This window comes from Gorilla gorilla, chromosome 11 (genome assembly GCF_029281585.2).
Source record: "Gorilla gorilla gorilla isolate KB3781 chromosome 11, NHGRI_mGorGor1-v2.1_pri, whole genome shotgun sequence".
NCBI classification, from domain to species: Eukaryota; Metazoa; Chordata; class Mammalia; order Primates; family Hominidae; genus Gorilla; species Gorilla gorilla.
In genome coordinates this window covers 78,380,806-78,408,536 of record NC_073235.2, presented here as the reverse complement: position 1 = coordinate 78,408,536, position 27,731 = coordinate 78,380,806, and the positions used below count along the sequence as shown (strand labels likewise).

Below are 27,731 nucleotides of genomic sequence, written 5' to 3'. Positions count from 1 at the left end.
TTTAAGTTTTTATATAAATTGTGAATTTTTACATGTAAACGACTTCACAAATAACTAAGGGAACATTTAATGTGTAAATTAGTATCTATATATTTTAAATAATTGCCTTAGAAATTCTAGATTGCTTAGTTTTTGATTTATAATAATCGTTGGAACCTTTAGATATGCACTATTTCTGCTAATAGTTATTGCCTGTTAAGTACTTCGCATGTGCTTTGGCTGAGTTCTTTGTCTTGATTTTCTCATTTAATCTTTACAACAACCATAAGAGGTAAGTATTCGCATTATGAGAAAGCTGAACTGAGTGATATCATCAACTTGGAAAAGGTAGCATACACATCTAGTAAACAGGGTGGAGCTAAAATTATGACCATTTGATCCCAGAGTCTTTGCTTTGCACAGCTATGCTGTTTTATCATTAATTTAAGCTTCTGTTTAATACAGTAGTTTTAAAAATATATCATTTGGATTCTATTTGCTTCATTTTTAATTGATATATAATTGTACATATTTTTGGGGTTACATACTTGCATACAATTTATGATGATTAAATCAAGGTAATTGGGATATCTATCACCTCAAACATTTATCTTTTATTTATGTTGAGAACTTTCCAATTCTTCTCTTCTAGCTATTTTGAATGACACATTATTGTTAATTGTAGTCACCCTACTGTACTATCAAACACTAGCTCTTATTCCTCCTATCTAACTATATTTTTGTACCCACTAACCAACCTTTATTCATAACCCTTAATAAGTAACCTCTTTGAAAAGAACTTGGTGATGGGTCTGTTTGCTTCATTTTGAATTTAAACCTAATATAGGCATGTCATCATCCTCAGTGAGTATGATTTTTGTTGGGTCATTGATCATTGATGAGGGTGTTAAAACATACTACGGTTGAGAATTAACCTTATGGCATGCTCCTTATGATTTTTTGCCAGATTCATGTGGAATGCTTGGTGGCTCTTTTGGGGGCTTTGTATCTTACGTTTAAGGCAGGAAATGTTAAACATATCTAATATGACTATTTTGTTGAGTACTGGAAACTTTTTAGAGTAATTAATACAAAACTTTATGAATCACAAGTAGTTAAAAGTAGATAAATCTGAGGTATTTTAAATTGAGACTGCCAGAATATTTTATAATAGTTTGACAAATACAGATTTGGTACCTTGTTATTTTGAACTATTGAAGATATTGTAACCCTTGATACTTGCTTTTCCTTTGAAAATGATGAAACTACATTTTCTCCCTTTTGTAACTCTGCTATAACATTTTCCCCCTTTGCCTAAATTTAGATTTAGAATTATTAAGGTACGTCTCTTTTATGGAATGCTTGACATGGTGTCCTTTGTTAGCTAGTCTCCTTTCAGTGGTGTACTAGTGATAGTAAAAGCATTTCAGGTAATTTTCACTGGGTAAATGCACATTTAGAGGAAGTAGTCTCAAGTCTTCGTGAAGAGGAAGGGTAATAGCTGCTTTTATATAGTCTAATAAATGCTAAACTTTCATTTATCTGGAAGAAAAATGCCACTTTTTGAGTTATGCTTTACTTGAAAGTTGGCTGAAAAATGATTTACAGTATTTGATGCCTTATTTTTAAATGAGTAGTTTAAATTATCAAATCCTAATATGATTTTATTGATTTCAGTACCTTTTGCAGCATTTAATGGCTTTCCTAATATGCAACCACCTATTAAGGTGCTCCTTGTGAGTAAAAAATAAAGTTAGCAGCAGATGTTAGGATATGATTTGTTCAGGTAACAGCTGAAATTTTCTATATAAATTGCATGGAAAGTAGCAAAATATAAAGATGGTTCCATTTATATAATGATACTGTGCTTATAATTTATTATTGCCATGGCTTGGTTAAAGACTAAATTGTGAACCAATGGAAAATTAGTTGATCCCAGTAATTTTAGCTAAAATCATTTGAAAATACTTAGTTGTGTACAAAAACTGTCATCTGAGATAAGTATTCATTAAATGTGAGCTATCAGTTTACAGACATTATCATATTTAATTCTCATAACAATTAGTTAATATTATTATCCTAATTTTACAGATAAAATAACAGGTTTATCAAAGTTAAGTAACCTATCTGAAGTCATGTAGCCAGAGCCAGGATTCCAACCAAATCTTTCTAACTGCAGGGCCCCGGTTCTTAGCTAGTAGACTAGATTGGGATGAACTAAGATCTGATGCTAGAGCTGTACTTTGAATTGCAATGAACTTTCATGTAATTCTTTAACTGTCAAATAGAGTCCAAGTGTTTTGCTTCTGGATGTATGTATTTTTACTATTTATGCCAATTAAAAATAACTTACTTAGTTTCAGCTCACTAATTCAGGATTTGTGATAATTTAATGTGATAGGTAGAATTGAAAAAGTATAAAGGCTTCTTTATGTGAAATCTTACCACTGACATTCAAGTAAAATATTGGTGGGAATAGAGAATAATAGAATTCAATTTTATGTTACTGAGTACAAGTCATGAAACTTTTTTTGTAAAGAGCCAGATAGTAAATATAGTTAAATGGCCCTGAGAGCCATATGGTCTCTGTTGCAACTACTTTACTCTTCTAAAGCAGCCATAGACAATCTGTAAACAAAAGAACTGGCCTGTGTTCTAATAAAACTACAAAAGCAGGCGGCAGCCTGAATTTGGCATGTTTGCTGACCCCTGTTACAGAGAATCTTGTAATTTCTGTAACTATAAGCTAAGATTTATTAATGATGAAACATTGTTTATATGGAGTAGATCTGTTGAATGTTTTGGCCAAAACAAATTTGCCAAAAGGATAGCAATACCATAAAGGAGAATGGAAATGGTACCTAATAGTAAAAATACTTTTTCAGCATTTCTATGACTACTTAGATTAATTACTTTGATAATTCCAGAATATACTTATTCACTTATCGCTTAGTTTTTAGTTTTTTAAATCTTGAAAAACAAATCTGCAATTTGGAGTTTTCACTAATTCTGATAAACTTTCTTTCCTTTATTATAATTAGGAAGATTACTTTAAAAAGACATGGCACATAATTGGGTGATTTTATTTTACTGGATTTGTTTTGAAAAGTGGTATCAGTAGCTACACTTTGATCATGGCTTGTTGTGTAAACATGTACAGCTGAACTGTAAGTTCAGAAATAGAGTACTTTGTTTTCAATGTCACATATTATAGATTCATTATTATAAGTAATTTTGACACTACAATGCCTTTTGGGGTGTAAAATTTTAATAAATATAAATTGTGATACTGGCTAATATGGTATATTGGAAATTAAGTCTAGTATGTACTTACTCTTCTCAGAGATTCGTCAGCGAACTGCAGCTCAAAGAAACCTTTCTCCAACACCAGCAAGCCCTAACCAGGGCCCTCCTCCACAAGTTCCAGTATCTCCTGGACCACCAAAGGACAGTTCTGCCCCTGGTGGACCCCCAGAAAGAACTGTTACTCCAGCCCTGTCATCAAATGTGTTACCAAGACATCTTGGATCCCCTGCTACTTCAGTGCCTGGAATGGGTAAACAGAGCACTTAGTGTTATTTACAGTTTATATTGTTTTCTCTGGTTACCAATAAAACGGGCCATTTTCAGATGGTATGGAAATGGCATTTCATTTGGAAATAGCAGAGCAGTTATCTGATTAAGCAGGAGTTCCATATTCAATTAGCCATAACTCTTTACAGCTGGCACCTTGTGATACTGAAACCTATTTCTTGAGCTCATTTAACTGTTATGGCTTCTTTGTTTAAATAGCAATAAAACTTTGTATTATTCTGTAGCCAACAGTACAGCATATCTTTTTATATTCAACTTTAGAATGGCTCCAGATTTATATAAAACAGGGATAGAAGAAAACACTTTTGGAATGTATTGATGTTTTTTGCTAAACTCCATACATATATTTTTAAACATGGCAACATATTTCAGGAATAATACTCCTGTATTGTATGCTTTTGTTAATGTGGGCTAGTAGATTTTTTTTTTTAAGGCATAGAACCTTAGTATTTTCTGATAGATATTTTATAAAGCTCTATTAAATGAACATATTATCTTTGTTTCATAGATTATCTCTTTTCACTGTGGTGGATCTCTAGGGGAAGATCCCATTCTGAAGTGTAATAGACTATAGTACCCTCCAGTTTCTTTTGGAGTGTGACTGGGGCATGGAAGTCCACTGCTTTAGCACAGATCACATTGTTTTATGTAGATTTCCATGTCATATTGTTGCATATGATAGTAAATTATTTATTTTGTTTTAGATTATTCTAATGTAGATTACTTTGTTATTTCATGACTAATTACTAATATATAATTAATGATTTTGAGGCTAGGCAGTAGCTGATATCAGGTAATCAGAGTATTTGTGTAGTAAAATCAATAAAAAATGGAAATGTCACTTAGTACAGTAGATGTTTTTCCTGTTTTCCTTCAAAAATGCAGCATAAGATTTTAGAAGACTAAACTCTTCATTTATTAACAAATTAAGAATACTGACTATAAATGAAATGTATACAAATCTTAAAACTTTTAAAATAGTTACGTAAAACAATACTTTTAAATTTGACATATAATGACAATACTTAAGGCAGCCATATATTTTATGAAATTGAGAAAAGTTAAATTGATTGAAAATTACTAATGTTTCTGTTGTTATCTGGTTGATTTGAGATACCCATGATTTGTAAATTAAAATTCCTGGTTGTTTAATGAAAGAACTTTTTTGGGTGCGAATATATGGATTATATACATTTGTATATCTAACTTATTTTAAGCAAAAAGTTTAGCAACATATAAAGTAATAAAAATTGTATTGCACATGTAAGAATAGGGCTATAGAAGGAATAATAGCCTAGATTTTATGATCATGTAAATATAACATGTTTTACTGAAGTTTTTAATTAGTTTCTGTGTGAAAGACTGTTTAAATTGTACATTGTCAAAAATGTGAATGAGTTAAATAATTTATTATAAAGAAGATTAATACTTAGTTTTTTCTTTATGCCATATTTGTGGAAGAGAATCAATTTAATGTGTATTACCACAGAGCTCCCATATGTTTGAAAATTAATAACCAGCAGGTACTTGATAATTTGCCAAGCTGTGTAAAAATGACCAGTATTCCTACAATGATTGCTTTTGATGTTTGTGTTAATTACCATTGTCTATAACAGCATGCATATAAAGATGCATGTGCAAGAGGTTTAAGATATTTTTATGAAATCTATTATTTCATGTATCCAGATTCTTTTGTGGATATGTTCACTTTAAATATGTAGAAGTAAAATACTCTAGCAAGTTAAGTTGGCTTAAATGCTTTCCAAATCTAATTTGGCTTGCTTATTCAAGTTGAAAATTTGATAATGAGGGATGACCATGTATGGATTCAAGTTTATTTTTTGATGATAATAATTGAATGTTGTTAGCACAAGTAAACCAATAACTTAGCTGATGGAATCTTTTTTTTTTTTTTTGAGACAGAGTCTTGTTCTGTTGCCCAGGCTGGAGTGCAGTGTCATGGATCTTGGCTCACTGCAACCTCTGCCTTACGGGTTCAAGCAATTCTCCTGCCTCAGCCTGCCGAGTAGCTGGGATTACAGGTGGGCACCACCAGGCCTGGCTAATTTTTGTATTTTTAGTAGGAGTTTCGCCGTATTGGCCAGGCCGTTCTCAGACTCCTGACCTCAGGTGATCTGCCCACTTTGGTCTCCCAAAGTGCTGGGATTACAGGTGTGAGCCACTGTGCCCTGCCAGTGATGGAAACTTAAAAGTGTATTTGAGAGCTGGGTACGGTGGCTCACGCCTGTAATCACAGCACTTTGGGAGGCGGAGATGGGCAGATCACCTGAGGTCAGGAGTTCAAGACCAGCCTGACTAACATGGTGAAACCTCGTCTCTACTAAAAATACAAAAATTAGCCGGGCCTGGTGGCAGGTGCCTGTATTCCCAGCTACTTGGGAGGCTGAGGCAGGAGAATTGCTGGAACCTGGGAGGTGGAGGTTACAGTGAACTGAGATATCGCCACTGTGTCTCAAAAAAAAACAAAGTGTACTTGATGTCTAATACTAAGAACTTGGTCTAGAACCTAACTTTTATTTACTAATAGCTATAATTTTGACATCAGTTGCCCTTTTATAGATGGTAATAGCCTTTAAGTTTGTGATTATTTACAAATCAAATTTCCTTTTTATTCCTTTAAATTATAAGAATTTAGTGTAATGTAGTATTGCTATCCTAAAGACATCTTGAATACTTGAAAGATTTTGTCATAGCGATTTTGAAACCCTTGTATCCCTATACTGCAGGGCATCTTCCAACAGGGTTCCATTTTGTTTCAGAGTCTTCTATGAAGTCTCCATGTAAACCTCCATTGCTGCCCACCTTATCATGTTCATTCTGTCTTGTTTTACAAAGGCAAACATCACATTTTATTTTATTCTGTCACTGTCTTCTCAGTGCCTTCTGTGTTGTCTCAATTCAGAGTATCTCCTGCAAATAGTTCTCTTTCAGTTTTCAGAGGTTATAGGGTTACAATTCATAATGTTTGAATGTGTAACTCTTTATGTTATTATTTTTATATAAAATAAAAATTATTAACTAAATTTTATGTGTTATTCCTCCACTCCCAACTCACCATTAGTATCTTATGATATTGTCTAATTTATTACATGAACACAGTATATTTCTCTTCACTTATTTATGTCATTAATTTCTTTCAGCAATGTTTTGTAGTGTTTGGTGTATAGATTTTGCACATTTTTTGGTTAAATTTACATCTAATTTCATATTTTTAATGCTATTGTAAATGGTATTGTTTTATTAACTATTTCCAACTGGTTATTGCTAGTATATAGAAATACAATTGATTTTTGTATATTGCTCTTGTATCCTATAACCTTGATAAACTAATTTATTGGCTCTAGTTAGTATAACTTTTTTGTAGATTACATAGTATTTTCTACATAGACAGCCACATTGTCTGAATAAAGAAAATTCTACTTCTCCCTTTCCAATCTGGTTTTCTTTTAGTTATTTTTCTTACCTTATTATATGAGCTATAACCTTCAGTACAATGGTAATAGAAGTGCTAGGAGTGGACATCCTTGCCTTTTTGTTGGTCTTAGGGGAAAAGCAATTATTCTTTCACAGTTTTGCATGATGTTAGCTCTAGGGTTTTTTGTTTTAATAAATACTCCTTATCAGCTTGAAGTGCCCATCTATTCTTAGTTAGCTGAAGGTTTTCTTTTAAATCAGTAATAGATTGTGTATTTTTTCAAATGCTGTTTCTACATCTATTGAGATGTTTATATTGGGCTTTGTTTCTTTGTTTTAATGCCTGTTCACATAGTGAGTTACATTGATTTTTAAATGTTAAACTAACTTGCTTTCCTGGAATAAATCTCACTTGATCATGATGAATTATCTTATATGCATATTGTTGGCTTCGATTTGCTAATATTTTGTTAAAAATGTTTATATCAATACTCATTAGGAATATTGGTCTGTGGTTTTTTTGTTTATTTTTTCCTTGTCATATCTTTGTCTGGTTTTGTTATCAGAGTTATGTCGGTTTCATTTCATAACATTATGAGTAAGTATTCCCTATTCAATTCTCTGGACAATTTGTGTAGAATTGGTATTATTTCTTCCTTAATTTAAATGTTTCCTTAATTTTAAAGATATGACCAGTTGAAGCATCTGGGCCTGGTTATTTATTTATTTTTTTTCTGAGAGAAAAAGGTGTTTTTTTTTTTTAACTCAAAATTCAATTTCTTTAAGAAAAACTGTGACCAATTTCACAAATGATCGTAGGGGCAAAAATTCCTAACAAAATTTTAACAAATAATTATTTTTATCTTCTTGAGTGAACTTCGGTAGTTTGGTAGTCTTTCAAGGAATTCGTCCATTTTATCTAACCTGTAGAATTTATTGGCATTAAGTTGCTCGTAATAGTCCCTAATTATTCTTTTAATGTTTTTACAATCCGGAGTTATGGCATTTTTCTCCTTTCTGATATTAATAGTTTGTATCTTCTTTTGTTTTTTCCTGATTAGTCTGGCTAGAGGTTAACAATTATATTGATCTTTTCAAAGAACCAGCTTTTCTTTATTATCTTTGTATTTTCTGTTGTATTAATTTCCTCTCTGATCTTTATTATTTCTTTTATTCTGTACTTTGGGTTTCATTTGCTCTTCTTTTTTAGTTTCTTAATGTGGAAGCTGAAATTATGGATTTTAGTCCTATCTTCTTTTGTAATATAGGTGTTTAATATTATAAATTTTTTCTTTTAAGTATTGCTTTAGCTGCATATTATAAATTTTGATTTTTTTTCCATTTTCATTCAGTTCAAAATACTTTCTAATTTTCATTTTTTCTTGGAATCCTGGGTTATTCAAATGTATGTTATTTAGTCACCAAATATTTGGAGATTTTCAGATGTTTATCTGCTGCTGATTTCTAATTTAATTATATTGTTAGAAAACATACATTGTGTTATGTGAATCTTCTTATGTGTATTGATACTTGTTTTATGTCTGAGAATGCCATGTATTGGTAAATGTTTTATATTTACTTGAAATAACATGTATATGTCATGGGCGATTGGTTCCAGGATACCCCAGTGGATACTGGAATCCACGGATGCTCAAATCTCTTAAAAGAAATGGCATAGTATTTGCATATAATCTATACATATCCTTCCATATACTTTAAATCATCTCTAGATTACATATAATGCATAATAGAGTGCAGTCAGTTATCTTTTAAGGTGATTTAAATAATAAAAAGTCTTATATATTTACCCACATGATAACTATTTTAGATTCTTTATTCCTTTGTGTAGATCTTGCTTTCCATCTGCTATCACTTTCCTTCTGCCTGAAGGACTTCTTTTTAACATTTCTTGTATTGTTCTCCTAGTGATGAATTCTTTCAGTTTTGTATATCTGTAAAAGTCTTCATTTAAAAAAGATGTTCATACTGGATATAACATTTTTGACAGTTTTTTCTTTCAGAACTTTAAACATACTGTTTCATCGTTTTCTGGTTTGCGTCTTTTCTGATGAGAAGTCTGCTGTCATTCTTATCTTTTTCTCTGTACATAATGTATTTTTTTCTTTTTTTTTTTTTTTTTAAGATTTCTCTCTCTCTCTCTTCTTTTTCTTTTTCTTTTTTTTTTTTTTGAGATGGAATCTCGCTGTGTTGCCCAGTCTGGAGTGCAGTGGCACAATCTCAGCTCACTGCAACTTCCACCTCCCAGGTTCAAGCAATTCTCCTGCCTCAGCCTCTCGAGTAGCTGGGACTACAGGCACGTGCCACCACGCCCAACCAATTTTTGTATTTTTAGTAGAGACGGGGTTTCATCATGTTGGCCAGGATGGTCTCTATCTCTTGACCTTGTGATCTGCCCACCTCGGCCTCCCAAAGTGCTGGGATTACAGGCATGAGCCACTGCACCTGGTCAAGATTTTTCTCTTGATTATTGGTTTTAAGCAATTTGTTCATGCACTGTCTTGGAGCAAAATTATGTTTCTTGTATTTGGGATTTGTTGATATTTTTGAATCTGTGGGTTTATAGATTTAATCAAATTTGGAAAATATGCATTATTTAAATAGTTTTGTCTTTTTCTTCATTTTTCTCCTCTTCTTGATGGACCCCAATTATATATAAATATAAATATACATATAATATATATATATATTAGGCTGCTTGAGACCGTTCTGTGGTCTTGCTCTGTCACCCAGGCTGGAGTGCAGTGGTACGATCATGGCTCACTGCAGCCTCCACCTCGTGGGTTCAAGCAGTCCTTCTACCTCTGCCTCCTGAGTAGCTGGGACTACAGGTGCATGTCACCACACCCAGCTAATTTTTGTATTTTTTTTGTAGAGATGGGGCTTCCTCATATTGCCCAGGCTGGTCTTGAACACCTGAGCTCAAGTGATCTGTCTACCTCGACCTCTCAAAGTGCTGGGATTACAGGCATGAGCTACTGCGCCTGGTTGTCGTTTTGTATGGTTTCTATTGCTATGTCTTAAAGTTCACCAGTTTTTTTGTGTGCAGTGTCTAAACTGTTGTACACATAATCTGTGGATTTTTTTTATACTAGACATTGTAGTTTTTATCTGTAGAAGTTCAATTTGGTTTTAAGTTTTACATTTTTTTATGTCTACTTAGCATACTGAATCTTTAGATTCTCAAACATAGGAAATATAGTCATAAGAATTGTTTTAATATTGTGTACTAATTCAGTCATTTTCATAATTTCTGGGTCAATTTTGATTGATTTTTCCTATCAGTGATATTTTCCTGCTTATTGGCATGTCTAGTAATTTTTAATCTGTTGCCAGAGATTGTGAATTTTACCTTATTGAATACTGGGTTTTAAAAATTCCTATACAGTACTCTTCTGAATACTTTACCTAATGTCCTGTGTGTTAGGAGGTTTTCCCACTCTGGAAATGGGCAATATTCTTGGCCCTGTATGAATGCTGTTTCTTTTCACCTTTTTGAGTAGTTTTTTTCCTCCATCCTCAGATAGTTTTCTCACATGCATGCACCAGTCAGTACTCTGCTGAATTCTCCAGTAGACCCTCTGCAAATCTTTGTTGTTCTTTCTCTGTGCCTTCTCTCCTGCTTGGTACCCTTTCTTGTGAACTCAATATGCCTTGGCCTTCTCAGAATTCTGGCTTTGTCTCCTCAACTGTGAGAGTCTGCTACACTTCATCTGGGTTTACTTTCTTTTCACTGCCGAGTGGAAACTCTCTATAGGCAATAAGCTGGGGCAGTTGTAGGGCATGTTTTGTTTTTAGTCTTCTCAGGGAACAATAACCTACATTGCTTGATATCCAGTGTCTTTAAAACTGTTACTTCATATGTTTTGCACAGTATTTTAATTGTTTTAGGTGGGACGTTAAATCTGACTCCTGTTGCTCTATTATGGCCTGAAGTGGAAGTCCCCTGATTTACTATCACGTAGGCTTTTAAGAGTTGGAGCATTTTAAAAACATCAGTTTGTACAGAACTAAGCATAATTTTATTTGCTAGTAGTTATGTAGGAATCTACTACAGAATCTACTAGCAAAGGTAGTTCTAATATAGCACACATTTAAATATATTTTTGTAGTACAGTATTTTTAATGAAAATTTGAATGTTCTTCAGAGATTTATAAGAATTAGTATTTTGCTATTTTGTTAAAACCTTTTAAAATTTCTAACAAGTATAGGTAGTTCTTGGTAATGGAATTAAATGTTATGTGTATTTCATGTATATAAATTTTGTATGTATTTATTTATTTAATAGGTCTTCATCCTCCAGGTCCACCTTTAGCAAGACCTATTCTCCCCCGAGAACGAGGTGCTTTGGATAGAATTGTTGAATATTTGGTTGGTGATGGTCCACAAAACAGGTAATATTTACTAGGATGGTAGATAAATGAAAATGAAAACAGGATGTGTGTGTGTGTACACACTAGATGTTTTAGTTTTGTGGCACCTATTTTCTGACTTTAGAGCACAATGGAGTATTTTATAGCCCTGCAAAAGAGTACATATTCAATTATTTGACAGTAGAAGTTTTGACAACATAATCTGGATTAAATCCATTTTGAAAAAATATTAACTCTGCTATAACTTTTAGAGAAACTGGATTATTTCATTGAAACTTTTAAACTTAAAGAGCAAAAACATAGTTCAACTCTGATAGGTTCTAAGAAGTGGAGCTTTATAGGTATCAGTACTGGACTTGGTGATAGTAGTACTTTTAATGTTAAGAGCAATTTGCATGTATTTAGTTCTCAAAATGCTTTTCCAATTATTCTTAAAATAACTCTAGGAAGATCATATGATATGTACAGAGCAATTGTCAAAGTATAGATTTTTTAAAAATTCATCGGATAATAGATGTTTGACAGCACTCCTAATTAATATTATTTTAAAAAAGGAATGAAAATTTAGTGTTTATGTAATAAATCATACGTTATTCAAAATAGAATGACATTTGATATAGCGAAGTATTCATTGAGTATATCCACAGAGAACTGAGAAAGTATATAAATAGATGTTTAGTGTAACTGGGAAAGGTATAAGAATCATGTATAGTAATTAATCTTTGGGTTGTACTAAACAAAATTAAATATGTTTGTTTGCCGCAAGACATCTCAGGTTTTAATAATATTCATTGTGAATCTCTAAGAGGGTTCCAACTTTTCCAGCCTTATCTGACCACAGATTTGGAGGCTTTCATCCCCAGCACTATACTTTGGGAAACACCAAAATTTAAGTGTTCAGTTGTCAAATATGTTTCTGCTAATTTAGTAAAGGTATATTCATTTAACTGTTGCTTAGTTTATTTTAAATTTGATGTATAAATTATATTTTTAAATGCTTGAAATTTGGGCTTTGGTTAATTTTGGCTTTTATTTAATGAATATTGTTTGTGGTTTACTAAGTCTCATATAATTTGTTATGGCATATTTAGCTGTGTTAAAATATAAATTAGCCATGATGGCTAAATTAGTCTCTGTCATGAGCTTTGTTTGCATTTGTAACTGGTCTGTTCATTTTTCCTTACGGTGTAGGTATGCACTTATATGTCAGCAGTGTTTTTCTCATAATGGCATGGCTTTGAAGGAAGAATTTGAATACATTGGTAAGAATTATTGGGCAATGAGATTTAAATATTTTATGCTTAAATATTTTATTCTATGCCATTTTCTATGCAGTGTCATTTTATTTTATATACTCTCTTTGTATACATTGGTTAGGCATATTATCCTTATTTTAGTACATAGAGCAAAGCAGGGAAGACAATTCAAGTTTCTTCCTATATAATGTACAGCCTCTAGGCCAGTTGTTCTCAAACCCCACGGTGCATCACAATCACCCAAAGAGCTTAAAATAATTATGATACCCAGGACCCATTTACAAAGAGTCTCCTTTAATGGACTGAGTATGAGGTCCAGGCATCAGTATATTTTTTAAAGCTTTGCAGATGGTTCTCATGTGTAGCCACTATTAAAAACTACTGTGGTAAATTGAAAATGCTTCTGAAATATTATGTACTACATTTTCATGGGTAAATGTGCAAGGTTCTGGATTTTAAAATACCTAATGATTCTGGTGACTAGAAATGTAATCTCACTAATTCATTTAAATCATTAATATTATTCTGCTGTCAACCTGCTGTGTAACTTATTACGTAGTTAGCCTGCTATGTAACCTGTTATGCCTTTTCTGCCTTTAATTTTAAAAATTAAAATTCTAATAATTAGGAAGTATGCTTTAGTTCTGTTTAGAGCATCTACCATATTATTATTTAAATAACATACACAGTAACTTTTAAAAGGTTCTTTTGAATATCTGCAAAAGTGATCTTGTGAGTTAACTAATTAGTCCTTGAACTTTGTTTGGTTTGTGGTTTTGCTTATTTTTAAAAAATTCTCTGCAGCTTTTCGATGTGCCTACTGTTTTTTCTTGAACCCTGCAAGAAAAACCAGACCTCAGGCTCCAAGACTTCCTGAGTTTAGTTTTGAGAAGAGGCAGGTGGTGGAAGGTTCAAGTTCAGTTGGTCCCTTGCCATCAGGAAGTGTGCTTTCATCAGACAACCAGTTTAATGAAGGTATGAATATGTTAAACAGTTTTGCCCCTTAATAACATGTGTTATTTAACAGTAATAAAAGCATAATGCTTTTAGATAAAGATGGAATAATTTATCAGATTTTGCCGCATGCATATGTCAACTATGGCTCTGTTACCATAGCCTCCTGTGTGATAGGTGTGATGTGTTTCACTTTTAACATGCAGGTTGTATTGTGATAAGCAACATCTAGCATCAGCTAGTTAAATACTGTTTATGGAGTGACCTTTTCTAAAAACTGTTGGGAGATTTGATTAGTAATATTTTCATGGGTTAATTTTTTCAATTTATCTGAGTGAAACAGATTATTGGAATTATGAAACAACTGTTCAAAGGATAAAATACAAGATTTCTGATTAATATTGATAAAATAGGTTTGTATCTACCACATGAATTGGTAGAAATTACCAGAAAGCAGGAAACTTTGGAATTATAAAGTTGTCCTTGCATTTTTTTGGATTACTGTATCAATAGGACTGGTATTTCATTAAAACAAACAATTTTCTAAAGGTTCAGAAGATTAACATTGCCTTTGATGTAAAAATCAACCTTATTTTAGAGAAACAATTTATCAGAATTTATTGGGTTTTAGAATTCATCTTACAATTCTGTTTTAGGAATTCTTGAGGAAGTTTCATGAAAAATGGAAAAGATGAGGTGGAAGATTAGACTATTGCCAGCTCTTTCTTGCTACAGTATTAATATTTGGTCAGGAGCTCTTTGTTAATCAGCTCTGAATTATGAAGATTGCCAAAATTATGAAACAGGCCATAATGTTTTGTTGCTATGTGTGATATGGAAAAAAATGCATATTAGAAGTTTAGTTCACATAATTTATTTACCAGTCAGGATTAATTATTTTAATTTCTAGGAATTATTGTTTACATGTATTTGATATTTTCTTCATAAAAACATTGAGTGCTGTAAAAATTGCTTTAATTGAGAATATTATATGAAGCAGTGAATTTTCAGATATCAGAAATTTAGTATGAGATTTGAGTATCGATATATTTTTTTTTAACTTTGAAGAGTGAACCTAAAATGTGTGTGTTGAATTGGGCTTGGCTTTTGGCTTACTAACAAATATCAAAGTGAATTTGAACACAGATAGCTAGGACAGAGGCCTGTATTCTTCCAGCACTGAATCAATGCGTTCATCTTCTCCAAGTCTGCAGCATCAACTTCAAACAAAATGTCAATTTTTTTCTTTTGCTTAAGTCGTGCTCTGAGCTGCATGCTGTCACATGCAAACCATCTGCCTTGCCATTGCAGCCTTTTGGAACTGAAAATTAAAGGATTTCATACTGAAGATGCCTAGAGGAAAAATTGAAGTCTTTTCCATGACTAGCCCTGCTTATAGAAGCTAAAGTGAATATCTGTAAGCTAATAGTTGGGACAAAAAAAAAAAAGACAAGAAGAAACAGTCAACACAGTGAAAATCTTGATAATGAGTCCCATACTTTCTGTCTTCTGCTAAGGTCAAGATAGATAGTTAGCAAACAACACCCAGCTATACCCAGCTATACCTATCCTTCTCATCTAATCTAGGAGGAGCAATACCTCAGATGTCTCATTTTCTGTCTGAAATTCCTGGAAAGAAGTCTTACTGGCTCAAACCCAACCCCAATAAGGTAATGTTATTACATGAAGACAAAACTGGAGGCAGGGTTTGATAACTCCATAATGCTAAAAACTGAAGCAACAATTCCATTTGGTTAAGATAGTTTCTAGAATAATAACTTTCATACTTCTCTTTGGATTCATCAAAGTGGCCATGAGCATCTTTTTTTTTGGCTTTCCAGAAGATTGAAACTTTTCTCAAGACATCTAACTCAACACTGTGACACACAGTTATCAATTCCAAGCTGGCTTCCTTTAGTAAACAACTAGAAGTATATCTGATGAACAGATGAAGCTGCATTTGTTTTGAACCCCGGTGGCTTATGAGTATATTGAACTATTAATGAAGACCACATCATCTCAATCATCTACTCTTTGCTAACAGACAATGTTTTAGATTTCTGATTTCTAAATGATGTAGATACTTGAGGTCTGAAAAAAAAACTTTTCTGCTTTAATTCTTATATTATTAAAAGTATTGCAGTGGGTCCTTCTTAGCAGCAGAAATTGTAGAGATGAAGTTATTGAAGTTACAGATGGAACCAAAAGATAACTTTCTTCCATCCAAACTTTTCTTTAAACAAATATCAGTAGCCATTTTTATGAACAATCAAGAATTAATAGAAGAAGTATTTTTTTTTTCAATCTGTGATGTAAGGATTTTGAAGTTAAGTTTTGCCTGGATTCTGATTTTGGAAGATTTCGCATTTAGGATGGGGCACAGAGCTGTTAAATTTTCTGGACCGCTCTTTAGAAAAACATACAGAATCTTGGAAAGTTTTCATCAAAGGAGGAGACCTAGAAGAAATTTCTCTCATTAATTTCTCACCTGAATACCTGGAATATTTTTTTCTGGAATTTTACATCCAGATGCTTTGGTAATAGATTATTAGAGAAATACAAGAAATTATGGATATAGATTGTCTTTTTACTTGAGGGCATGCTAAATACGGCAAGAAATGAACTGCTTTTAGGTTCCTCAGTTTCTTTTATGGTTAAATAGATAGTACCGTAATACTTGAATCTCTGCTAAGTTACATTAAGGTGGTTTATCAGTTTTATCAGTTTTACCTTTTTTTAAAAAAGCATTCTTTTTATGGTATGTGGTAATCATTAGAGTACTAGGTTTCTACATTGTTGGTATTCTAATGCAGTGATTTTTTGGCTAGCATGTTTACAAAATGTTACTGTTAATATTGTGTTTTTATTGCCCAGTTGTGTTTGTCTAGGTCTTATGCAGTTATTTTAGTAGAATATAGTTTTTGTCCAATTGGAAATCACTTCCTAATAATAAAACTCATGGCATCTAATCAATACTATCAAAAATAGCAAGTGAAATTTATATAAGGTAAAATTTAACTTGATAATATGATTTTAGTCCTTCCCTTTCTTTTATGCAAAATACTGTTACCATTAGGTTGCACTGAACAAGGGAAAATTCTAAGTTTAGTATTTTTGTTATGCTCCAGGAAATTAAACTATTTGATAATGTAAATTTTGTTGAATTCCATGTATTTACCAGATCCATTAAATAATCTTTTTATACCTTTGTTTATATTTACTTATGTGCAGCCTTCTCAAGATATGTAGTATGTTTTTGCATGTTTGTTTTAGACATAGAGATCTTTTGGCCATCTCTCTTTTCTAAAACACTTTCACTTAATAGTTTAGTTTTAGATCATTGCTTAATAATTAAACTCTTGGCCAGGCACGGTGGCTCACGCCTGTAATCCCAGCACTTTGGGAGGCCAAGGCGGGCGGATCACAAGGTCAGTTCAAGACCAGCCTGGCCAATATTGTGAGACCTCGTCTCTACTGAAAAATACAAAAATGATCCAGGTGTGGTGGCGTGCGCCTGTAGTCCCAGCTACATGGGAGGCTGAGGCAGGAGAATCGCCTGAATCTGGGAGGCGGAGGTTGCAGTGAGCTGAGATTGTGCCACTGCACTCCAGCCTGGGTGACAGAGTGAGACTCTGTCTCAAAAAAAAAAAAAAAAAAAAAATTAAACCCTTAACTTGTCTAATTGATTTGCTCAGAAATGGTAAATAATTAAATGGTATTCTGTGTGTTGATGAATACTAGCTATTATGAGTGGTTATAATTTAATTGAATTTTATTTACTGAGTTATTGGGTTGAGTTGGGGTGAAATTTATACCTTTGTTTCTTAAATATAAGTTAACCATTTTCCTTAAGGCAGGAAAATCTTGTAAAAAGTGCCTTGTTTAAAACTTGTGAGTTAAAGACATGTTGTCAATTTTAATTTAGCACAGTTCCTTTGGGTAAGTTTGTAGCTTACATATATAGTGGGTACTGATGTGTTAGCAAGGCAAAAATATATGAAGTTGTTTTGCTAGACTATTATTTAATTTTCTTAAGAAATTATTTTTTCAAGAACTAGAGTAAAAACCTAAACATGATATTCTTTACATGTTTTTGCATGTGTGTAGTTTATAGGTGGGGCAGTGATATTCATTATATAATTACACTGTTTTATGAGTTTCAGTTTTCTAGCTGAGTTGAGACTTTGCCCAAACAACTGGAAGCCAATTGTTACTATTTGGTAAAAAATAATAATAATATCTCAAGAATATTGGGGTTGGGGTGGGGTGATGGCAGGAGTGGGGAAAGAAATTGCATGGATCATTTTTTGTTTTATGGCATTGTGGTATATTGTTTTCTTGACATTATAGATACCAGAGTCGATTTTAAAATTGTTCTTACAGATGGAATTAGGTCCTTCAGGTAATTGTTTCATGTCTTAGTCTTAAACTGGGCCATAAAGGGAAGAGTAGGGTTGTTTAATTAGTGTGAACACAAAGCCTGGTTTCTCTTATAGTATTTTATGCCCAAATATTAACATCTTGTGAAATATATTTTATTCCACCAAGCTGTTTTAAACTACAACTTCATGGAAGAAATTTGCTGTTTTTGTTAGAATGGGCAAATGATGTGCTTCCATAAAAATGAAAAAAGTATGTTTGTAACACATTAAATAATCTTATAAAGCTCTGTGGTTATTAAATTTATATGTAATTCTCTGTTAATCATTTACACTTCATTATTTAGATCTTGTTTGATGACTTCTTACAAAATGGCATTGGCATCCAAACATCAATACCTATCTTATTTAGACTACCTGATGTCTACATTGTAGGTGTCATGTCACATACCAATTTTTTGTAGTGTTACTGCCATTAAAAAATTGCTTGTCTGCAAATTAACCCAGGGGAAGAAACTTAATCATTAATAGGCTCTTTGATTATTTTCAATTTCCACCCATTTCACCAATTTTGTAGTCTTCCACATATTCTCTGAAATACAATAGTGACTGGAAGACTTCGTGTATCTTGTTGTTTTCTGATTATGATAGCACATGGTATTTCTATGAATTCTTGTATTGCAGACATTTAAAAATTTCAGTATTGTAGTTCTCCTTGTATTAACCACTTCTTTGCGGCCCCAGAATTTGTACATTAAATCGGCTTTGACTAGTAAAGTCTATTTTTGAAAATAGTAACATCACAAAACTTTAATATGACAAGCCTTGAATTTTGATACCTCTCCTGTTTCAGTACAGTATTGAGGCAGTCTGTCAGACAGAATATGACAAACTATGTGGGCCTGTTTTCACTTAAACATGTTTATTGGTGAGTTACATCCTGGATTCTTAGCTTTTTGTTTTTTCATTTCTTGTGGCTTTATTGGTTTGTTTCAGAAGGCTTACTAAACTATAAGAAATTGTGAAGTTCTTGCCAAGTAAATACTGCTCTATGGCCAGAGAGTTGTGGAAAACCATGACGCTTAGCATTCTGTCTTGGATACATTCTGTGAGTGTAGAATTACAAATGATTGGTGACTCCTGAAGTTTTCCACGGATAACTTGTTTGCCCTTGTAGCAGAAATGATTTGTACATGCCTGTAGTTTCATTTGCCCTTTCTGCTTTTCCTTTCTGCTCTGGAACATTGAAATAACAAAATTCAAGTGACTTAACTGTTTTCTAACTTGGATTTTTATAAAATTCCATGTGTGTAGCAATGCCATTTTAAGTTCCATGTTAAGATACAGATAGGGTTTTAAAAAATGAGATTTGGCACAAATTAATTTATGGACATTCCTTACTATTTTTTGTGAGCATAGGAAGTTTTCATATAGTAAAACTATAGAATTTGGGCCTTTATTCTACATATCAAAAGGAGGAAGGTGGTTATAACTAATTATATAAGCCAGAGTCCAAGGTATCTCTTTAAAGAAATAATTCTTTTTAAATATTTTTAAAGTCTTGGCATAGAGTATGTGAGCTATAGATAAACTTGTATGGTAAAACCATGGATTTCTAAGACTTCCATATTAACACATGTGCATATAACACATAATTTCTTTGCAAAACAATTTTATTTATTTAGCAAAACTGACCTTTATTATACAAGGAACTTAATTAGAACTTTTTACTAAGGCTGGCCTGCCCTCCAGAGTTTTTCAATCAGTAACATTTGTAGTATATCGTAAGAAATCATCTATGAGAGTAGAAAAATCTGCTTTTTTTCTTAACTGATATGGTTTGGCCATATTTCTACTAGCAAAAATATTAATTGCTGTTTTTTACATAAACAAAGAAATACCTTAAAGCTAGATTTTTATCTTTAATGTAGAAATTGGGTGGCCCAAAGGTTGTCTGCTCCAGTCATTCCCTCCTCCATCCTGTTCTTTAAACCTTAAAGAATTAAAGGCAGTTTATTCAATACAATTGTTATATTATTTTTAAGGGATTTGAATTCAATAATACTTAGAGAGTTTAAAAGGAGTAAATTTTCATGTAGGGACTAGTACCCTTAACTTCTGCTATGGAGATGGGATTAAAAGACCCTTCTCTTTCTCTCCCTAACATGCTAGGTATGTAGTACATTCTGACCCTGAGGTTAAATACAGAGGAGTTGTCTTGCAGAGGGATGAGGAGAGACTAGTCATGCCTTTGGAAAAGATAGAAACCTGACTTCCCGGTTTTTGGATAATAGAGATGTATATCAGTGTAGGAAAGCACCATCTACCCACACCCACACACACCCACCCACCCACAAAGTACACGTTTACATATTACAGGGTTGCCTGGACACAAGGGAAACAGTTTCTTCAGGAAATGTAATCTGGACATTAATACGTTTGCATTGTTTGCTGGACTATTGTATTATAGCACATAATTCTGTTGGGACTATGATTTTTGGACTTCAACTTTCAGATGTGTCTTTAGTAACTTATTTTGTATGAAAATGTGGGACATTAGAAAAAGTATATTTATGGGTTTTTTTCCTCTGAATTACTTTTTTTTCTTCTATCATACTAACTGTAAAGAGAGTTATGTGCTTATTTTAAAAGATTTTAAGGATAATGTTAGACAATTGTATGGTTTCTTTGTGTGTGTGTGTGTGTGTGTGTGTGTGTGTGTGTGTTTATCTTTTGCTTGCCTTATTTAGCAGTTTTAACGTTCAGATATTCCTAAAGTTTTGAATCTTTATCTTTTCAGAATCTTTAGAACACGATGTTCTTGATGATAATACAGAGCAGACAGATGACAAAATACCAGCTACAGAACAGACAAACCAAGTGATTGAAAAAGCATCTGACTCAGAGGAACCAGAGGAGAAACAAGAGACTGAGAATGAGGAAGCCTCAGTGATTGAAACCAACTCCACAGTTCCTGGAGCTGATTCTATTCCTGATCCTGAACTAAGTGGAGAATCTTTGACGGCAGAGTAGTAAATGCTTCCACGTGCCTTCAACTGGATATTTATAGTCTTATTGATGTCAGTTATTGCTTTTTCGGTGGCACTTACTTTTTTTGCCCCTCTAAGGGTATGCTTGTGTATCATTTGAATTCAGATTGCCTAGGTATTTGAACATCTCAAAGTTATATATACTGGGTATTAAAATTAAAAGCAAGTTATATCAGTGAAGTAAGATCCTTTTGAATGTACAAAGACCCACACTATTGAGACAGCTTTTAGATACTTTTTTGTCCATTCTAAAAGTAAGCAAACATGATTGCCTTCTTGTTTTCTGTATGTATAACCCGTAAATATCCATCTTGACATAGGAAGAACTTTGGTTAAGAGTAAGTTCTCTAATTGTGTTTGTTTTAAGGAATGAAACTTGGTTAAGATTTTGACTACTTCATTATTAAAAATTGATAGAATTTTAGCTCCTGAGATATTTACAACTGGGAGAAATGTCTATTTAGGTGTTTACATTAAGCGGTATGAAAGTTGTTACCACGTAGGCACTGGTACGAATTCTCAGTAAGAATGCTGTGGAACAGTTAAGTAGAACTGTAACTACATTGGCATTGGTACGAATTCTCAGAATGCAATGAAACAGTCAACTGCAGTGTTTCTTTTTGATGTCTTTTATTTTACAACTGGGCCAAAGGCACATGATGTATATAATTAGTTTATATTTACACACTAGCATATAGGAAATATTTCTGCACTTGACCCTATTTGAATTATGAGCATTATTTATAAGTATAAAATGATGATATATAAGTGAATTTTGTGCTCTTGTTTGTATTTTATTAAGGAAAATAAAAATAATCTGGCATCAGTTTCATTTTGCTAAATATCTAGTCTTCTTCAAACAGTATCTTGGTGGGTGACTTGGCTACCTGAAAAATCTTAGGAGGAATAGCTCACAATACAATAAATCTGTAGATTCTGCTTAGAGCAAATTATGGCACTTTTATTCAGACTTGTTTCCTTTCTAGTTAACAGAAATAGTGACATTTAGAGGTTTTAATCAGAAGTTAGGTTTTTCTGATTCAGGAACATCGTAGGCCAGCCATTTGTAATTTTTAACTTTGAGAAACAAATTTTGTGAGAATAGGTAGTGGGTTGCTGGTAGTTAATTGGATTTAATATTTGTATTAAGGATTAACTGGAAAAAATGTGTCTCAGTGCTAATTCTTGGACCTTTAATACAGTGTGCTTATCTGTTACGGCCTCCTTTTATCTCTCTTCTCCAATATTAAAAAAAATGGAAATCAAATTATTATGCTGAAGGGAAAAATATACCTGTATAAGAATGGTGTGTTTGGCTAATGTTTCTAAGTTGCACACAGTTTATTAACAACTGAACCAAACATTTTTATCATTTAAAAATCTATTTTTATGATTTAATATCTCATATGTGACAGTTTTTTTTTTTTTTTTTTGGAACTCAATCTGTTAACAGTCTGGGACATCCAGTATAGTAACCAGAGTTTTTGAGCCTGCCATATTGGGCTTAAATTTCAGGTCTGTAGTCTTGGGCAAGTCACCTATAAACTCACTGAGATTATTTTTTCATCTGTAAAATGGGAAGAGTTATGTTTATTTTTGAAGGGTATTAGGATAATTAAAAATAATGTAATGTGCCTAGCACACTACCTGAAAATGATGGCATTTGTTCTTATTAATGTCTTTAAAATATGCAAGGACCATAAGTTTTTCCTCTTGCAGATGAGGAAAGTAAAAAATAATACGAACATGTAATTCAGCTTCTCAGATTCAAGCCAATGTTTTTTGCATCAACTTTTCTATATTGTATGTATGTATATAAATACATAGATTAAGGAAATAGGAAACTGAAACTCTATGGAATATAATCTTTTTAAAAATAATTTCATCAGGTTTTTTGTATGTTACTGACCCATATGGATTTTAGTAACATCTTGCTTAGTCATGTTGTTATAAAACATTCAAATTCTGATATACATTGCTTGAAAATGAGTAAGTACCTCAGAGAAATTTGATAGACTCAAACAGATAGTATGAGAAATATCTTTGAAAGAAATACGGAGGAAGGTTAAAAGGGGATTAGTAAAATTAATGCGATAGGTAACATGTTTGTAACCATATAGTATCCTTTTAGATACAAAAGCTTATTTTCATTATTATTATAATAAACAGTTAATGGTTGAAACATTAGTAAAATGTCCTATTTCTGATTATTAAGACTAGTATAAATGAGAAAATCCAAGCTATTAAGTACCATTAGCTACAGTGATCTTAGCTTCCTTGCTTACAGTTGTTCAGTGGGTCATCTAAATTCTTCTATGTCCTGAGCATGATCTACAAACATGGTCTAGCTTCTGTCTCTCCGTCTTCCCGCCATCATTGTGCTGTAGCCATATGGAACTCCTTTCAGTTCTCTGACCATGCCCTTTCCTGCCTCAGATTTCAGCTTAAATTTTGCCTCCTCAGAGAGATCCCTTCCCAAACTCCCCATCTAAAGCTGGCCTCTGCCTTTTACTCCCTATCATGTCACTCTCTGCTCACCATCCTTATCACAATGTGTATTTGATTTGTTTGCTAGTTTACTGTCTTCACAACATAATGTCCGTTTGTGCAAGGGTCTTATTTTTCTTATTCATGTATCTCAAGGGTCTAGCACAATGCTTGATGCATATTGTGTGAATAAATACTTTGTTGCCAAATCCAGTGAAAACTCTCAGTTCTTGTTTCACTGGCAGTATTGACATTCTTGAATATTCTCTGAGATACTTTTTTTCCTTTGGCTTTTCACATATCACACTATTATTCTCTTATTTCTCTGGCCTCTTGCTCTCAACGTCCTGTAAGTGTTGGTGTTCCTTAAGTTCTACCTAGTGTCATCATTTCTTCATTCTGCATATTCTTTCTCTAGGGGTTCTTCTCAACACCAAAGGACTTACCATCTGTCTCTCTGAATCTCAGATCTCCAGCTTTGATCTGTTTCCTTTACTTTAGAGCTATATATTTGCCTGCCTACTGGCCTGTCTCTCACAATCCATATATTCAAGAATGAACACTATACTTTGCTTCAAACCTTCAGAACATTCAAACCGTTTGTTTCTCATCTAATCAAATAGAGTTACTCTCTAAGCCAGAAGCTGTAAACTCATCTCTTTTCCCTTTATTCAAACTGTCAATTTTTGTCTCCTAAACATCTTCTAGTTATATTCTCATTTCTCTATTCACATTGCATTAATAATGATGATAAACATTTGCATTCTTATTCTGTGCCAGGCAACATGCTAACTGCTATATATATATTATTTTATTTGTACTTTGGCAAGAATCCTGTGAAGATTTTTATCTTTGGACTACTAGAAGAGAAAGCTGAGTTGTAGAGAGAGTATGTATTTAAGTCCGTTTGGGCTGCTATAACAGAATACCACAGACTGGGTAACGTGATGAACAAAAATTTATTTGGCTCACAGTTCTGGAAGCTGGGAAATCCAAAGGCATGATGCTAGCACCTGGTGAGGGCCTTTGTGCTTTGTCATCCCATGCCAGAAGGCAGAAGGGTAAGAGAGGGCAAGAGTGAGCAAGAGATGGAAGTTGCAACCTCAAGCTCTTTTATAATGAGCATTAATCCATTCATGAGGGCTTCACCCTCATGACCTAAACATCTCCATTAGGCTCCACCTTCCAATCCAACAGTTAGCATAAGTTTTCAACACATGCTTTTTGTAGCATTCAAACCATAGCAGGAAGCAACTTTGCTTAAAATTGTATACCTGGTAAGTGGAAAATCAGGGATTTGAATGTAGGCAAATGACTTCAGAGGATTTACTCTTAATTTCTGTTGTACTGCCTTCTAATCTTGGCCTCCATCATTTCAGATTACCAAAGCTGTCTCTTAACTGGTTTGTCTCCAACCTTGTGCACTTGCTATCTATTCTGTGTGCTGCAGCCTGAGTTTTTAAAAAACAGAAAATGAGGGGCCGGGCGTGGTGGTGGCTCACGCCTGTAATCCCAGCAAGTTGGGAGGCTGAGGCGGGCGGATCACCTGGGGTCAGGAGTTCGAGACCAGCCTGACCAACGTGGAGAAACACTATCTCTACTAAAAATACAAAATTAGCCAGGCGTGGTGGTGCATGCCTGTAATCCTAGCTACTCAGGAAGCTGAGGCAGGAGAATTGCTTGAACCCGGGAGGCGGAGGTTGCAGTGAGCAGAGATTGCGCCATTGTACTCCAGCCTGGGCAACAAGAGTGAAACTCCATCTCAAAAAAAAAAAAGGAAAATGAATCTGCCACACCATTGCTTAGACCCTTTAATGACTCTTGAGTGTTCTTGGGATGAGGTCCAAATTTACTAATAAGGCCTGCAAAGCCCTGTGTAATTTTGCTCCTAGTTATGGCTGGCATCTGCACCACAACTACAGCCACTGCCACCTCCCCCTGCCACACACACATTTTAAAAGTAACAATACTAGTGTTTTCTGTGCTTTGCATATACAGTCTTTTCTCATCTCCCAGCCTTCTTGAGCTTTTCCTCTGCCTGAGATACGCTCCCACTCACATAGACATTGGGGGCACTAAATAAAAATAGCTGTTTATTGAATTGGAATCGTTCCACTTGGAACCCAAGTTTGGAAATTTTGCTACTTCTTGTTAAGCTAGGCCTTTTATTCTTGAAGTTGCTATTTCTCATACAAACTCATTTTATGCATTAGACACACAGTCACTATTGTTATGGAGAACATAATTGTATCAGAAGAGCTATAGCTTTGGGTGTGGATGTGCGTGTGTCGGGAAAGATATTCTGATTATATGATGATTTTCATTAAATATAGTATGCTGAGTTTCCGAAAATCCTAAATGACTTAGAAATGGTGCTATATGTGGTTTGTTTGACCCCTGCAAATCTCATGTTGAAATTTGATCCCCATTGCTGGAGGTGTTTTGAGCATGGAGCGGATCCCTCATGAATGTCTTGGTGTTGTCCTTGCAGTAATGAGTTCTTGCTCTCTTTTTCCTTCCCTGGAAGCTGATTGTTTAAAAGAGCCTGGTATCCTCCCTCCCTTTCTTCTTTGCTTCCTCTCTCTTGCTGTGTGATCTCTGCACACACCACCTCCCCTTTGCTTTCTGCCATGAGTGGTCTGAGGCTCTCACCAGAAGCCAAGCAGAGGCTGGCACCATGCTTCTAGTACAGCCTGCAGAACTGTAAGCCAAATAAACTTCTTTTTTTTTTTTTTTTTTTTTTTCAGTAAATTACCCAGCCTCAGGTATTCCTTAACAACACAAATGGGCTAAGACACAGGGTCATAGGGATAGCAGGCACCTGAGCCAAGCCAGAACTTAGATCTCAACTGTTAATGCAGGATGATTTGTATTGAACCATGAATTTTACGCTGCCTCTCAATGTTGGTGTCAGCATTTAAGGTTATTTAAAAAATACAACCTGAAGGTTACATAAAGTTTCATTTAAAAAATAAGACCTTATAAGTCAACTTTTATTTCCAGTGGACAGCAACTACTTAATCATCTTAAAACTTTCTTCTTACAATATTACTTTTCAATATTACCTGTTGGATTTATTATCTGTGTACAAATCAGTTAGTTGAAGGGCCAAAGAATAAAGACAATTTGTGAATTATGAATAGCTATTTTGAAATGGTCATGGAGACTAGCTACTCTAGAAAATTGGGAGAATATACTGTATTAAGTTACTATCTGGTATAACTTCAATTAATTGTGAAAATTATAGCAGAGATCTAGATATAGTTTATGAACTCCTAAAGAGACATTAAAGGGAATTCAAGTACTTATGTAAAGATGAACCAAGGTAGAGATGGTTGTGAATTGGTGATCTGCTGTATGTTACAGTTATGTAATTTGACTTGTTTCAAAATCATTAAAGTTTTAAGTGTATGCATTCTACTGGTCAATAAGTAAATATATTCAGGCTCTGAATGTAGACAGATGAATATATAAATATAGAAAGTACATTTGTTAGAATACAAACAAGAATAAAAATTAAAATGAGTACAGAATGAAAACCTTCTTAAATTGTATCACTCCATATATTTGTCTCATCCTAATTTCTTTCCTCCTCAGAAACTAATCTACATTTTCTACTTTAATGCTATTTTAAATGACTAAAAATTACTAAATTTATTGGGTAGTAGGTATCTTGCCCCAATTGCCCTTTATCAGTTTGCCTGTGTATGAAACTTAGATTCCACTTAATTTTCCATTCTTGGTCCTCCAGAGCTTCTATCATACCTGGTTTAATTCATACTATTAATGGACTTCAGGAGAAGGAAACACCATCCAGTTATATAGTTCTATATTATTTGATGCTTTTTAAAACCTAGATTTTCTGCTTTATGCATTTTCTCTATTTTTTTAAGTATTTCTACCTTCCTTTTTGTTTGGCAGCAGAATTAATGGAAGTTGGAAGTACTCTGGAAAGATTAAAAAATGTTCTCAAAAGTCTCCCTCGTAAATTAGACTTTTAAGTTTTTAGTCCAGGATTCTGTGAGAATAGGCCAGATTTTCAGCTGCCAAAGACTTTTACCAGATCCCTAGCACTTGATTTAGGACAACTGGGAAAAATCATTTATTTTCATGAAAGTAAATATTTTGAAGGGTGAAGAAAGTGGGAAATTAAATGTACATTGTTTGAATACCTTCTTTTGGTCAGGCACTGTATGCTAAGTACT

General features: G+C 33.5%; 1 protein-coding gene across 7 annotated transcripts in view; it reads left to right on the top strand.

The window, feature by feature from the left end:
• The window catches only part of LNPK (lunapark, ER junction formation factor), an 80,506-nt gene extending 58,625 nt beyond the window's left edge, over nucleotides 1–21,881 (top strand). For all 7 annotated transcript variants that reach the window (XM_019022724.3, XM_063695009.1, XM_019022723.3 and 4 more), the window contains 5 exons: nucleotides 3,323–3,535; nucleotides 11,316–11,421; nucleotides 12,592–12,662; nucleotides 13,461–13,631; nucleotides 20,790–21,881. In XM_019022724.3, coding sequence (XP_018878269.1) covers nucleotides 3,323–3,535; nucleotides 11,316–11,421; nucleotides 12,592–12,662; nucleotides 13,461–13,631; nucleotides 20,790–21,022 — 794 coding nt within the window. In that variant the 3' untranslated portion in view covers nucleotides 21,023–21,881. The remainder of the gene's footprint in view (nucleotides 1–3,322; nucleotides 3,536–11,315; nucleotides 11,422–12,591; nucleotides 12,663–13,460; nucleotides 13,632–20,789) is intronic.
• The last annotated feature ends 5,850 nt before the right edge of the window (nucleotides 21,882–27,731 follow it).